Source organism: Cebidichthys violaceus, unplaced genomic scaffold (genome assembly GCF_023349555.1).
Source record: "Cebidichthys violaceus isolate CVI_PGR_0920_01 unplaced genomic scaffold, fCebVio1.0.p SCAF_10, whole genome shotgun sequence".
Classification (NCBI taxonomy): Eukaryota; Metazoa; Chordata; class Actinopteri; order Perciformes; family Stichaeidae; genus Cebidichthys; species Cebidichthys violaceus.
The window spans coordinates 947,858-963,312 of record NW_027176263.1 but is presented as its reverse complement, the minus strand read 5'-3'; the positions used below and the strand labels follow the sequence as shown (position 1 = coordinate 963,312).

Genomic DNA, 15,455 nt, shown 5'->3' with positions numbered 1-15,455 from the left:
CTCTTGGATGTGTACCTTAACTGGAAATAAAGTTTAGAGTTAAGTGGAACTTTTTTTAGATCCATCTTGGCAGTTAATCTGTTTCTTTTGTCATCCAAATCTTAAATGTTGCATTTCATTGATTTGTGCATAATGCCTTTTAGAGAAAACTTGTTTAATCAACACTGTGTGTGGTCTCGGTTCCTCACGCAACACAAATTTCCCAACTCCATCTCAATATCAAAATCATCCCTGACTATTGTTTTCTTTTTGGAAAATCACTTCAAAGTCAGCAGCACATAGTGTGAAATGCCAAAAAGGCAACACCACTAACCTTTGTCAACAAGCACAATATTAGTCATAAAAATCTCAATTATATATATCTTAACCTATGATCTTGACTCTGTTATATTCAGCAGAAAATCTCTCCAATGCACAACATGGTCACAGCTACACATTCAGCATCATATCCACAACACAGATGTCATCAAACAAGAGGCTGCAGCACCATGACAACAATCATAGCCAGGAGAAGGAACAATGCGCATCACATCTTGTATTAGCTTTAGTTTATGCCAATGTAAATGTGGCCACAGCTTCAGCACTGGGAATTTATGTCCAGAACAAGATTTATGTCCAAAGTCAATGTTCAGTGCCAATGCAGGAAATAGCGTGACCTTTATGTGGCAAAGTGGAAAGTAAGGGTGGAGGTCGGAGAGGTGGCTGCATGTAGCATGTCCTCACAGGCAGTAACCACAATCTTTCCCGAACCTTAACTGTACCGCATACGACATGCACAGACAGTAAAGAAAGCGATTATTTTAACCCTTGTGCTCTGTTGAAGTTGGCCTCACTTGGTCTGACATCTTTATAACCCATTTTGTTCACTTCTTAATGAACTGGGCTTGCAGCTTTGATGAAGCTGACGTTAATTATGTTTGGGGTTCCCAAAAAGGAACTTCTTGTTAGACCTCTTACAAACAACCAGAAATAAAACTCCAATAGTCTTATTTGGTAGGAGTAATGCTCCGTCTACTCTAATCCCAGAGCATCTGAAAGTCCATTGTATTGTACCCAAACAGAAGTCAAGCATACATTTCTGTGACAGACTTCTGAAATATGTCTTCAGTTCAAAATCACATTTAGAAGCAATTCTCATGAAATTCGGAAAAGTCATCAGGACCAAATGGCAGTGACCCAAAACCACCATATTCTATATATAACACTTTGGGGACATGGTCCCTTCGGATAAGCAGAGCAATTAATTATTGAAGTGATTAAAAAGCTCTTTACAGGCAGTTCACTTTGTGGACATAAAACTGCTGGCAATAATGAAGATGTTATTTATAAGTTATATTCCTTGGAGTTTCCCTGAACCAACATGGGAAAGTTATATAATCTCATCTGCTGATGAAAACGTGCTTTCTCAACCTTTTAAACTTCATGCAGAAACATTATGAGTAGCTAGTTCTTTTATTGTAAAATATACTGCTTTAACTTCACCAGTGTGATGAAAACAAATCTGTGTGAAAATGTGTTGATAAAAACCAAACTGACCCCAATTCGCCTCCTCTGTGTGTGTGTATATAAGATTATTCAAGATGTAAAAACAAACCTAAGCTTATTTACTTATGTAAAGTTAATGAAGCAACATTCCAATGACTTTAAGCTAAACTGACCTGTGGCTTGACGTATTTTCAGAACAAATATGCTCAAAGTGTTTTATCTTGGGGATTTTTAAAATCAGTATTTTCTTTCAGATAACTAGAGGAGCTCTCTCAATTCAACCGTCCCCTTTTCCTTCCTTCCCTCCATCGTTTAGGCGTCAGGTCGGTTTACATGTGAGAGAATGTGATACTGCACACAAACTAAACATCAGGACAGACCACACACACACATGCAAGCGACAAATACAAAATATTCACCATCTCAGTTTTGCGTGTTAGCATGCTAACATTTGCTAATTAGTACTAAACACAAATTTCAGCGGAGGTTGATGAGAATGTCATTAGATCTGCAGGTATTTGGTCAAAAACAAAAGTATTCATTAAATTGAAATTGTGTCCCTATAATAATAATACGTTCATGGATCAGTTGAATCATTCGTTCAACAGTTGCTGAGATTTTACTATCAAAACCACCAATGGCAACGTTACGGTGGCACTTGAGGAAAAGTTAGGGGATCATCAAAATGATTGATCATCTGGGAACCATGAATGTTTGTAGAAAAGTCCATGTTCAAGCCGACATTCTCATCCATACAGAGCATCAATGCTTCAATGGCAAAAAACAAACATTTGCTTGTTCCAGCCTCTCAAATGTGAGGATTTTCTGCTTCTTTATCTTTTAGAACATTGTTAATTGACCCTTCGCTAAGCGGGCGATATACCTGATATACCTACAGTAGCTAGCGTAGCATAGAAGTGCTAACGCTAGTTAATGATGTGCTAACGTACTCTGCTAATGTTAGCTCAGGTGTTTACGTAGAAACGTAACGTTTTATGAACATACAGTTGTGGTCAAAAGTTTACATACACTTGTAAAGAACATAATGTCATGGCTCTCTTGAGTTTCCAGTTATTTCTACAACTCTGATTTTTCTCTGATAGAGTGATTGGAACAGATACTTCTTTGTCACAAAAAACATTCATGAAGTTTGGTTCTTTCATGACTTTATTATGGGTTAACAGAAAAAGTGACAAAATCTGCTGGGTCAAAAATATACATACAGCAACATGAATTAGCAATTTTGGTGACTTAGAAAGTTGTGTCAATGAAATGAGCTTCATAGCATGGCCTCTTAACTTCTTGTGAGTGATTATGAGTGACTACAGCTGGTGACTTCTCTGAGGCCATTTAAATAAGGCTCATTGGATACAAACGCCCACAAACGCTACAATGGGAAAGTCAAAGGAGCTCAGCATGGATCTGAAAAAGCAAATCATTGACTTGAACAAGTCAGGAAAGTCACTTGGAGCCATTTCAAAGCAGCTGCAGGTCCCAAGAGCAACAGTGCAAACAATTGTTTGTAAGTATAAAGTGCATGGCACTGTTTTGTCACTGCCACGATCAGGAAGAAAACGCAAGCTATCACCTGCTGCTGAGAGAAAATTGGTCAGGAGGGTGAAGAGTCAACCGAGAACCACCAAAAAGCAGATCTGCCAAGAATTAGAAGCTGCTGGAACACAGGTGTCAGTGTCCACAGTCAAGCGTGTTTTGCATCTCCATGGACTGAGAGGCTGCCGTGCAAGAAGGAAGCCCTTGCTCCAAAAGCGGCACCTTAAGGCTCGACTGAAGTTTGCTGCTGATCACATGGACAAAGATAAGACCTTCTGGAGGAAAGTTCTGTGGTCAGACGAAACAAAAATCGAGCTGTTTGGCCACAATGCCCAGCAATATGTTTGGAGGAGAAAAGGTGAGGCCTTTAACCCCAAGAACACCATGCCTACCGTCAAGCACGGTGGTGGTAGTATTATGCTGTGGGGCTGTTTTGCTGCCAATGGAACTGGTGCTTTACAGAGAGTAAATGGGATAATGAAGAAGGAGGATTACCTTCAAATTCTTCAAGATAACCTAAAATCATCAGCCCGAAGGTTGGGTCTTGGGCGCAGTTGGGTGTTCCAACAGGACAATGACCCCAAACACACATCAAAAGTGGTAATGGAATGGCTAAATCAGGCTAGAATTAGGGTTTTAGAATGGCCTTCCCAAAGTCCTGACTCAAATCCCATTGAGAACATGTGGACAATGCTGAAGAAACAAGTCCATGTCAGAAAGCCATCAAATTTAACTGAACTGCACCAATTCTGTCAAGAGGAGTGGTCAAAGATTCAACTGGAAGCTTGCCAGAAGCTTGTGGATGGCTACCAAAAGCGCCTAATTGAAGTGAAAATGGCCAAGGGACATGTAACCAAATATTAGCACTGCTGTATGTATATTTTTGACCTAGCAGATTAGATCACTTTTTCTGTTAACCCATAATAAAGTCATGAAAGAACCAAACTTCATCAATGTTTTTTGTGACAAAGAAGTATCTGTTCCAATCACTCTATCAGAGAAAAATCAGAGCTGTAGAAATAACGGGGAAACTCAAGAGAGCCATGACATTATGTTCTTTACAAGTGTATGTAAACTTTTGACCACAACTGTACATCTCCTTCCAACTTCTCCAGGTAACGAGTGTCACTATTACACAACGTTTAACCATGACTAGCTCCAGATCCACAAACCAGCCTGAAAATGATGACAACCTGAAACGATTGCATGAGGGTATATGGAGCAAAACCAGACTCTGGCTGATGCTACGCTATTTAGTCCTCTTGAGCTCTAGAAAAATGTGGAGGATGTTTTTCAGTAGTTTGACATTTCATACAGTAAACAATTAACCAAATCATTGAAATAAATCAACAGATTAATTGATAGTCTGCTCTTGTATACTTCCCAGCTCCTGCTTTGCACTCAGTAAATCTCCCTGATTGTTCAGTGTTCATGACCTTGTGTTGTAAATACAATGGGGCTTTTGATGAGTAGCCCGGTTTTGCTCCACTGCATCATATTACCGTGCTACATGCTTATTTTATGTTTCCCCGGTCTGCCTTTCAGATGGAGCTTTCTAATTATAGTTGTCTAGTTGTCTGGGAACACAAGGTTGTAGTAGGTGAATAGGTGATTGAGAGAGCTGCTGCAGAGAGACAGTAACTCATGTCGAGGTGGAGCTGAAGGCTGATTGGCTGAAGGCTGGTGTCCCACTTCTAGCCTGTGACCTAAACTACAAGACGTCTTCTTCTTCTTCTACTACTTGAGAAGATTACGACAGAAAGGAATATCAGGGATGTCACAAGGGATTCTTTTTCATTATCAATAAATCTATCTGTTTAATTTCTCTGAATAATTGATTGACGGACAGTTTTCGAGTTAAAGGAGTAGGACTCTGCCTGAGCTTCATCAAGTCTTAGAAAATAACCCTCCATGATGTCATAGTGATGTCATCAGGGCTATGCAGGGTTTGGGCATGCAACTTCAAATGTATAACAGAAAGCCTCAACAAAAACTGGAGGTTTGGAGATTAAAAAACGTGAAAGTTTACCAGGCAAAAAAAAAAAAGAATCCAGTTGTTTTTTTGGGAAATGTAGGCTGTATATAGGAAACTACAAGTCTGGATATCTCAGCCTCTGCTGCTTTAACTTTCAACATTTGTCTCTTACGAGCTACGTAAGCTACGTAGGGGCCCCCCCCCCCACCCACACCCACACACACACACACTTTATGGATGTGCAAACTAACTTGCTGAAGCATTACGATAATTGTTTAGTCTATAAAATGTCAGAAAACTTGGACAAATAATCAGCAGAAGTTTCTAAAGTCCAGGCTTGTCTTGCAGTTGCTTATTATGTCCAAACAGAAGTTTTAATCTAAATGGATTCAGTTTATGTTTAGTTTACACTGGAGAAGCTTAAACCTACATGTTTGCCATTTTTATTTGATAGAACAATTAACCAGTAATCAAAATTGCCATCTATTCCTTTTCTAATGATGTTCTCAGCACCATCTTCTTGAGCCTGAGCATCTTGAACTGTCTCCTCTTTACGTGCCCAACACTGCTCACTGCACGTAAAAACTGACATCAACAGAAACGCTAATCACTGTGAGAATAGCAGCTTTCTCAAAGCCCCAGGACTGCTGTTAAGCAAGCAGCTTCAAAAGTTATCAAACACACTCTCCGCCAACATTGTATCAAGCACACTGAGGAGAGGGGTTTGAAATATGTGGTGTGTGTGTGTGTGTGTGTGTATGTGTGTGTGCGTATGTGTGTGTGTGTGTGTGTGTGTGTGTGTGTGTGTGTGTGTGTGCACTGAAAACATAGCACAACATAGTACCAAGTGTTTACATGGTACAGTAGTGTTTTTAACTCAACAGGGTCTATTCTTGGAGCTCTTTCATGCTGGACCCCACAGTGAAGTGTGTGTGTGTGTGTGTGTGTGTGTGTGTGTGTGTGTGTGTGTGTGTGTGTGTATATGTGTGTGTGTGTGTGTGTGTGTGTGTGTGTGTGTGTGTGTGTGTGTGTGTGTGTGTATATGTGTGTGTGTGTGTGTGTGTGTGTGTGTGTGTGTGTGCGTGTGTGTGTGAGGAGGATTTATATTCTCACACTGTCACCTGCTGTGATGCCTCAACTCAGACTGTGTACAAGTCTCCACCTCTGGCCCACAACAACTTTGAGGTCAGCTTTCAACTTCCTCTGCAGCTATCACAACACGCACGTTTGATTATTGACAGAGAGAGAGATATATATTCCAGGTCTTAATATAGACCTGTAAAGCAGCAGCATACATGCATATAGTCTCTTTGATATCACATATCAAATACAGCTATCAGCTAAATGCCCTTGGTCTCACATCAGCTGTTGTGATGCAGAAGCACTGTGACTTCGTGACCATTTGACCTTGTCACCATTTCAGCTGGAGCTCCAGCAGCTGGACAGAATCGGCTGTAAACCAAACATCTGCATTAGCCTAGCAGAGAATAGCAACGTGCACTTTGTGGACATCCCTTACGCCCCCCCCCCCCCCCGGGGGGGCTCAGTATTTTTGATTCTGTGTCAGCAGTCTGAGCACCCGTCCTTTACTTTCTATGGCGGACGCATGAGAAGCGCACTTACCCTCATACAAGCGGCCTGCGATGCCCTCACACGTCGCTTCGGTGCGCACTAACGCTCATGCATTCGTTCGTCTTGTTATTGTCGCCTCTCATTCAGCAGCAAAACTCAACTCAACGCTCCGCAGTTATGCAGCTGGCACAGGGAGACGGGCTGCAGGGGGGAGGCAGAGGGGGAGGCAGGGGGGGGGGGGGGGTCTCTCTGACTGGTCCAGATTCCGACAAATAGCAGGCCAGTTGGTTTATACACCGCCAGAATATAATCCATTTACTATGTGTATTAGAGCCCTGAGGCAGATACGTGGGTACTCTTTTTAATGCAACTAACTTCTCACTGGCTCTGTTGCACCACTGTCACCGCTGGCCTAATAGCAGGAGGTGTAACAAAACAGGGGCGTAGCAATGAGGGTCCTGAAGCAGCAACGGGGACCCCGGGGCCACCACCATCCATCACCAATCAAGCGGCAACCTCCTGTTATGAAAAGTGAAGCGGAAGTGCGTTAAACCTGCATTCTTTCTAATGGCCAGCAGGGGGAGAATCCTCTGGTTGCAAAAAGAAGTCTGATTGTATAGAAGTTTATGAGAAAATTACTCTACTTCTCACTTAATAAACATTGTAAACATGAGTTTATGGTCTCAATTGTTAGTTTCAAGTTTTCTTCAATACAGCGTGATGTTCATTTAGTAAATTATGGTTCCTTTTAGAGTAAACTAGACCATAAAGCAGGGTAAGCTTTAGGGCGGGGCTTGTGATTGACAGGTTGCTACCGCTACCAGAGCCGTATACGCCGTCTCTACGTCACTCCAAATATAGTCACTTCCGTTCACTGGTTGCACAAAAACAACCGCTGGGTGCAATGGCAAAAATCTAAACTTCAATGGCGATGTGTTTCTGCCATTGAAGACAGTGTTAGGTGTCTGCAGCATGCGAGTCGTACGTTTGTGGTCATGGTGGAAAAATCTCAGTACTTAAATATAGGTTACCCAGGTTTGCATAATGCAAAGTCCTGCATGTTTGGGCAATGAAAACATTTGGGTAAAGGCTAATAAATAAAAGACATGTGTCTCATGATTCAAGTCACTAACTTGACCTTTTACCACGATCTTTCCCCACCCTTAACCAAGTGCCTAAACGTAGCCATGCTGTCATGCTTTAGCTAATTGCAATGAGCAGAAACTGTAAGAAAACAAATGGTGTCAGTGAACATTTTGCAGATACTTTTTGTATAAGCAGTCTGCCACCTGGCAGATACTTAATTAGAAACTTTTCCACATTAAGTTGATGAATTATGTAGTCGTGAACGTAGGCCTAGAGTAATGCTGTGTCTCATAAGCTTGCATTTTCATTCATGTGCCTGGCTAAAATCATTAGGCGAACCACACAGTAAGAATATAGTAACAGATGAAAAGTGAGCGATCAGTCAGCAGATCTGGAAAGGACAAGTATGTGAGGAAACAACTGTGTTGGAAATCTTCCCGCAACAACAACAGCATCGTCAGTCATTCTCAGTGCTTTTAATAGCAGAGCTCCTCGATGCATGAAAGGTCCAGCATGTGATTCATATAAACGCGGATTAGCAAAAGAAGGTAAACAATAAAGCAAATGTATCATCTGGCCCTCCTCAAGGTTTTCCACAAAACAAACAGTCTTTGTATTTGCACCACGGATCTAAAACATCTACTGCATGTGATCAGATGGGCTGCAAAATAAAAACAGATATTCTGTCGTTGTGGGTTTCTTTTACTTTAATAAGTTACCACTAACACATAATGACAGATAGCGGTTTATTCTTCAGGTTTGCAGATCTGAAAGTTCGAAAGGCGTGGAGTCAGAAGGACACATCTGTCCCGTCATCATCTTTACAGCTTTTCGTGCTACGCTCCTCCTGATGGGACGCGGTGCCTGATTGGTCAATAATCAAACACGAGCTCTCTGATTGGTATTGTGTGTCGTTAAAAATGTTGCTGGGTGAAAACTTCTTCTTGTCTGTATACTTTCATCTTCTTACCTGTGCTAGGGCGCACTTGACACAGAGATGATCTCATCTCCTCTAAAAACAATCTTTGTGACACACACTTTCTAGCCTGTACAGACCCTAAATAACACGAGTATCTTTCCAATAAACTTGAAGAATGTAATCACTGTCTGTGTTCCTTCACTCTCTCTGACGGCTTCTCCTCCCAATAACTCCCACATTAAACAACTGTGCAAAAATAACAAAGATATCTACAGCAATGTTCAGCTTGACCAACATCCCTTTCCCCATTGCCTAATACCTAATGCTTGTTGGTGTGTTTGCGTGTGTATGTTGCAGTGTCCAGAGGATGTCCACCAGATGTTGGCTGTCCTCCTCCACATCAAACCACTCCCGTGAGGATGATCCTGTCAGATCTCCTCCACCATCAATTTCCTTTGCTCATGAAACTCCCCTGGAATCCCCTCTATCCTCGCATGGGTGGACCATTTGGCTTCCCCCCCTCCCCTTAAAATACTTTGGGCTCACTTGCAGAGACTTCCTTGGGTGAGTATAACTCAATGACCCAGTTATGCAACCCAAGGCCAGAGGAATTCCTGATGACTGCTGAGTGCTCGTGAAATTCTTTGTAACAGCTTGTGGGTGCAAAATGTCACTTTTCACACACTCTGCAGTCTATACACACACGCACACACACACACACACACACACACACACACACACACACACACACACACACACACACACGCACACACACACATACAGAAAAACTGCCAATGTAACCCCCTCTTCTCCTGACACAGCCTGACCCACATAAAGGAAAATCCCTCCAGCTCCCTTGAGTAGGTTTCACATAATTTAACTCCACAAAAGATTAACCTCTTGCCCTCTTTTTTTTTTTTCAGAAAAGCATTTTCTCAATTCTGAAAGAGTCTGGGTCAGAGAGTACATACTTAATAATATACAGTATACAGCTAGCTTGGTCTCTAATGTGACAGTGATTTAGCCAGCTGAGGGTGTTGAACACAAATCATCTGATTACATTTGAGTGATTTAAGCCCAAACATGAGCCAACATGTGGGAAAACTGTTCCCAAGGATCAGGGGTGTTTGCTGGTGATCCTGTGTCTTTAGGGGGAGTTGTATAACCAGATTAAGGTAGTTGGTTTTAGGTTTCAGGGTCACTGAGGCCTGATTAGCTCTTTAGCTTTACAATCTAAAATCTGAATCGCCTGAAGCAGCTTCCCAAACACACAGATTCCTGAATGAGCTCCTGTTCCGTGTGAGATTGTGAGGTCACCTGGGCTTTTTTTAGACCTTTATGGTCATTTAGACCAAAAAGTCGTGGATGAATTTTTTAAAACCCGTTGACTGTGTGAGTGGAATTTCTGCTTTTCGAGGAAAGCGAAAAGTAATTAGCAGTTTATAAATAAAATCGTTGAACCTGCTCCCTGAGGAATTAAGAGCTTTGAACAAAAAGTGTGTGAGCAACTGATTTGGCGCTCAGATTGTGTGAGAAGTGTCAAAAGTGAAAATGTTAATAATAACTTACAAATAACTTTTTTTTTTTTACAATTGAGTTATGTGATAAAAACATTTAAAAAACACACCCAAAGGGCAAAAAAATATAGAATTTTTTAAAGTTTTTTTAAAAGTTTTTAAGTAAGAAAAACGGTTTAAAAACTGTTCACTCTGGTGATCCTTCACGGACCTGCTCAGTAGATGGCTAAATAAAGGCTCCTGCAGCACCACCTACTGGTGAACTATATTCCTCTCACACCAAAAACAAATGTATTTGTCAACAACTACAACTCCTCCGGTGTGAATGCATGCTAATGTAGTAAAACACAGGGGTAATAATATAAAATGTGTCTTCATTGGAGAAGTTATAAAATATTACTATTACAAAATGTTCTTTTAGCTGCCATCAACGACATAATGTCTTACAAACTGTTTATTAAATATGTATATAGTCCTTATACATGCTAAATAGCGGTGTTTACATTTTACCTATACTTTTGGATAATCTCACACACGTCTCATGATGGAGCAGCCACAAAGACTCATTAACTCTTTTATTTGTTCTTATTTAAACTCAGAACTTCTGCCAGATGTAAATCAACCAGCCTCAGGTTTGTTCTCCCTCTTTACTTTAAATGTGCAGTAAAGCTGGTTTATGCATTTTAATCTCTTTAACATGTAAATGTGGAAGGAATATATTTGTCGTGACCACCAGAAATGATGCCATAATCTTGGTTTTCAACTAGAATTTGTTCAAAATATGTTATAAAACACATTTGCATTGTTTCCAGATTATCCTCTACTGGAGGAATATCCTCCATCTGCCTCGATGACTGTAAACACTCACATTCATGACGTTGTTTCAGCCCAGAAGTTCATGTTGTGTAACCACTGCATGAATTCTTGTCGGCTTATAGCAGCGCTAAAATGCATTGTGGGTGATCCGAACCGCTCTAAACACAGATGTGAATGAAGCCAGATTTCATAACTTTCAGAGTCGCTGTCAGGGAAACAAGCTCATCTGCAGCGTGAATAACTGCTTCAACAGGATGACTTGCTGATGTCAAAAAAACACTAAAATGTAATAAATAATAAAGCACACAGTAAACTCTGGTGGCTATTGAAGCTAATAATTCATATTACAGTAACATTCAATGCGAGTGTTTCCCTTTCATGTGTAGTAGTTGACAAGACACAGCAATATACTGTTAATAGAATAAAATCTGAGGCTGTCAGCACCAAGCTGTGAAAGAGTTGTTTAATATGTATGAGAGAAGCTGCTGCTGAAGCGAACAGCAAAGCGGCTCCATAGAACGTTGCTTGATAAATATAGTATTAAATAAATACGTGCATCCTGCTACACTCGGCTCTTGGTTAACTAATGTGGTTTAACTGTGTTCAGCAAGTCCCAACAAATCACAACACAGATTCAACATCATTCAAATTCTGTTACATAAAATAGATATTAATGACAAAGACACTGTTTGTTTTCTTGACGTCGATAGCAGTGTTGTTACTGAAAATAGTGACTCTTCCTGTTAGTTGTTACTGAGAACACGGGCGATGTCGACAGCAAAGACGGACGTTTATAAAACATTCTTTTTGTGCTTCAGTGAAAGATAAAAATAAGAAATATTTCCCTTTTACTCCTCCTTACTCCAGTTTGGTTTCCCTTTTTGCTTCATTTTAAGGGGAGTCAGATTAATCACTTGAGAGCGTCTCTTTTACACATTGCTGTAAGGAGAAGAAAGTCGCTCTTAGTGCTCAGTCAGCAAAGGCCTTTCTGATAAACTCAGGTCCAGGTGGATTTAAAAAAAGAGTCAGCATTTCTGAGCGTGAGTCCCTAAGTGGTATTTCAGGTGTGCGCTCTGTAGGAACCCTCTGCCACAGACGTCACACCGGTGCGGCCTCTCTCCGGTGTGACTCCTCATGTGCTTCCTCAGATGTCCGCTGTGGGTGAAACTTTTGTCACAGAAGGAGCAACAGAAAGGCTTCTCACCCGTGTGAATCCTCAAGTGGATCTTTAAGTCTCCTTTCCGGCTGCACTCCTTCCCGCACACATCACAGCGATGCAGTTTCACCCCGGCGTGGCCGGCCATGTGTTCGGTCAGGGCGGTGTTGCTTTTGCACTGTTTGCCACACACGTGGCAACATTTGGAGCCCTTGTGTGAATTCAGGTGCACGTTAAGGCTTTCGGTGGACTCCATGGTCGTGCCACACACGGCACAGAGGACGTCCGCGTCCTTTGAATGCATGCGGAAAGCGTGGTTTGTCAAGTGATGGTTGGAGGAAAAATACTTATCGCACAAAAAGCAACGATAGTCAGGTGCAGATAAATCAGGGGATTCTCTGGATGTGATAAAGGAGCTCTGACTTCGGTCCGTCTGCATTTGGTTCGACATCAAACTTGCAGCGGGTCTTTCGTTTTCCCGGCCATCTTGGACCAGAGTTTGTAAAGACAGAGTTGAGGCGAGAGGTAGCACAAAATGTACAGCTTTTGTTTCCTCCTGAAGTTGCTCCTCACTTTCACTGGTTTGAGTCTGAGGTTTAGCGTCCTCCCAGACAGATGACTGAGGTAGGCATGAGGCATCAGCGTCCTTAAACTCTTGTTCTTCTTCTAGCTGACTGGCCCAGAGTTCATGAGCTTCCTCCTTGATGAGTCGAGGCTCTGGGTCCCTCTGATGGACGCTGAGGCTCGGCTCCTGCTCACAGTGGTGCTGCTCAGGGGCAGTTTCCTCTTTACAGGTGGACGACTGAAAAAAGTCTAGGAAAAGAAGAAAAAAAGAGTAAAGACTTTAGAAGTTCTGCATCTCCCATTCTTATTTCTTGAATAGTTTTATCACCAGGAACGGTTGTTTATGCTGCAAGAGAGGTCGGCAATGTTAACTAAATCTAGATTATGGCTGCAGCTGATGATTGTTTGCATTAAGGTTTAAAACTGCCGGATATATTCCTGATTTTTTTGATTGTCCAGAAAGTGTCAGAAAATAGTGAAAATGTTCTTTTTTACTGCATTAACGTCACAATCGTTTGTCTGGTTCTGTTTTACGCCACAACGTTAAGTACCGGTACGGAAATAAAAAAAAAAAATACAATCAAGATGACACTTTGACAAAGGCTCATTACTCTAGTGTGGCCTTGACAGATGTAAATAATGAATAATGAACATACCTGTTGTGTGGTCCTGCAGCAGACCTCTGAGACGCTCAATCTCCCGTTTTGAGCTGGAAGCGTCTTCTTCATATTTTGTTATCGTTCGTTCAAACACCTGAAATATCTCCTCGACAGCAGCGGTCAGTCGCTCGTTCACGAAAGCTCGGAGAAGCAGCGGAGCGGACATCTTAAAGATAACGGTTTTATATGAACGCAGATGACTCCGGGGAGGTTTTACAGAGTCGGTTTCCTGTGTTGTTAGCTGGTTGTTAGCCTACAAGCTACGGAAGTAACAATAACAACAAACCACAGAGGAAGAGAGTTTGGCGCGTGTCAGATAGCTGCTGCCCCCTGCAGGACAACAGCGTCATTACCTCTAACGGTGGAAATAAGATGAGTTAATTCATCTTTATTGATCCCCAGCGGATACATTCACTTGTTGCAGCAGCACAAGGACATAAATATATACAAAATAAATATAGAAGTATAATTTAATAATAAGAGTAACATAAACTGAAGTACTTTCTTCTGGTTATAGGCCTGCTGAGATCATTTTACTTTTTTTAAGTAAGGTTTTGAATGCAGGACTCTGGAGTTTTTTCCCCAGTGTGGTATTGATACTTTTACTTAAAAAGGATCTGAGTACTTCCCCAACCGCTGGGCATTTTTAGAGGTACATATTACACTTTCTACTACATTTATTTAACAGCTATATGCAGGCTACTAGTTTGTTTGATTTTAGGAGGGCAGCCAAACTTAAACCGGGAATTCATGGGCAAAGAAAGAATCAAAGTACAACAAATAACATCAGTTAAGAATCAAACGATAAGAAAAAGGACACACTCTGCTGCCAGCTTCCTTATAAACTGAGGAAACAATAAAAGGGATTTATACAAGATAAAACATTGAAGCAAACATGAAATCTCCATACTTACATTTCCTTTGACAGTTCTGTGAAAACCAGATGAGAAGTGAACAAACACACCAGTAATGATGCCTCTTGGCAGATGTAGGTGGACTCTTATGGATCAGGTCATTTGTTACAATGTGATACAGTATTTTCATAAAACAAGGTCTTTGTGGGAAACCTGTAGGAATGACATCAGTTTGATAATAAAAGGCCCTTTCTAAAAGGATCCTGAGTCGTGACCTGCTCCCAGTGCTCCCTCTTGTTCACCCACTTGACCATCTGTCCCACACTGAGCTCAAAGGAGATGAAAGGACGGTCGTGATGTGAGCTGTACCCGGCACTGTGAATCTCCATCTGCAGCTGGTTTGACTAACTACATACGCTGTTTCCACAATCTTTCAGAAAATCTATTGTTTTTGATGCTTTTTGTTGTATGTCACCTCTCAATGGGATTTAGGTGCAGCACCGTATGGACATAATGCTCCTTAATGTAAGCAGTTTCACACTTGTGTGCATTTCTGATCACCACCAGAGGGAACCAAATAATTCAAGATACAACACTATCTAAATCAGTTCAAGTTGGAGCTTCTGTAAGTGTATGTTGATCAACTGCATGTTGCCCATTAAGAGAAAAAAGAGCAGTGTTCCTTATTCTAATGTAAATCAGTCCAAGTGCAACAACTGGGACAATCACTTATTTTCCATCTATATTTATCTATATTTGTGGCGTGTTTAATCTTTTTTTGTTTTATTGATCAATGTGACTTTAGGTTGTTGTTATTGTTGTTATTTGTGTATGTATTCTAACATATAAAATTGTTTTTATGCTGCTATCTTGACCAGGAGTCCCTGTAAGAAGATATCTTGTATCTCAATGGGACCTTCCTGACTGAATGAAGGATTGATAAGCAAACATTAAAAACATATTTTGTATTCATTGATGCGGGTGCTTCAAGATATTGATTTTAGTTTTTTGGGTCATCAACAGTGTTAAAAGATAGACTTCTCTATTTGTTCTGGAAAGAAAAGACAAACTCTGAAAGATAAAAAATGCACAAAGAGTAAGGTCATTTGAAAATGAATGTAAACATTATAACAGCTGAATGACTAAAACACATATTTGGGCCTTGAACACACCTCCAGACTAGTGGGAGTGTCCGCTGAGATTGTCGAAACAATCAAGATGATTCAGGTCCTGTCGGATTCCAAAAACCTATGTCGGATAAATCCATAAAATGACAATATTAAACATGTGGCTGACAACTA

The 15,455-nt window shown here is 41.0% G+C and overlaps 2 protein-coding genes across 2 annotated transcripts in view; both read right to left on the bottom strand.

Annotated features, from left to right (window-relative positions):
* Positions 1-6,743, bottom strand: part of LOC137879051 (equilibrative nucleoside transporter 1-like) — a 32,481-nt gene extending 25,738 nt beyond the window's left edge. Inside the window, exon 1 of the mRNA XM_068719629.1 lies at positions 6,635-6,743. The gene's annotated coding sequence lies outside the window, so the exon portion shown is untranslated. The remainder of the gene's footprint in view (positions 1-6,634) is intronic.
* A 4,626-nt stretch (positions 6,744-11,369) lies between these two features.
* On the bottom strand, positions 11,370-15,038 carry LOC137879041 (zinc finger protein ZFP2-like). Its single transcript, XM_068719609.1, has 2 exons — positions 13,298-15,038; positions 11,370-12,890 (listed from the first exon to the last, which is right to left on the bottom strand). Exons 1-2 carry the CDS (start codon positions 13,464-13,466, stop codon positions 11,947-11,949), a joined length of 1,113 nt encoding a protein of 370 aa, XP_068575710.1. The 5' UTR covers positions 13,467-15,038; the 3' UTR covers positions 11,370-11,946.
* Between the last annotated feature and the right edge of the window lie 417 nt (positions 15,039-15,455).

Coding starts and splice junctions, on each gene's coding strand:
- LOC137879041 (XM_068719609.1), bottom strand. CDS start 13,466: ATGTCCGCTCCGCTGCTTCTCCGAGCTTTCGTGAACGAGCGACTGACC. Junction 12,891..13,297: donor GCTGCAGGACCACACAACAG/GTATGTTCATTA, acceptor TTCTTTTCCTAG/ACTTTTTTCAGTCGTCCACC.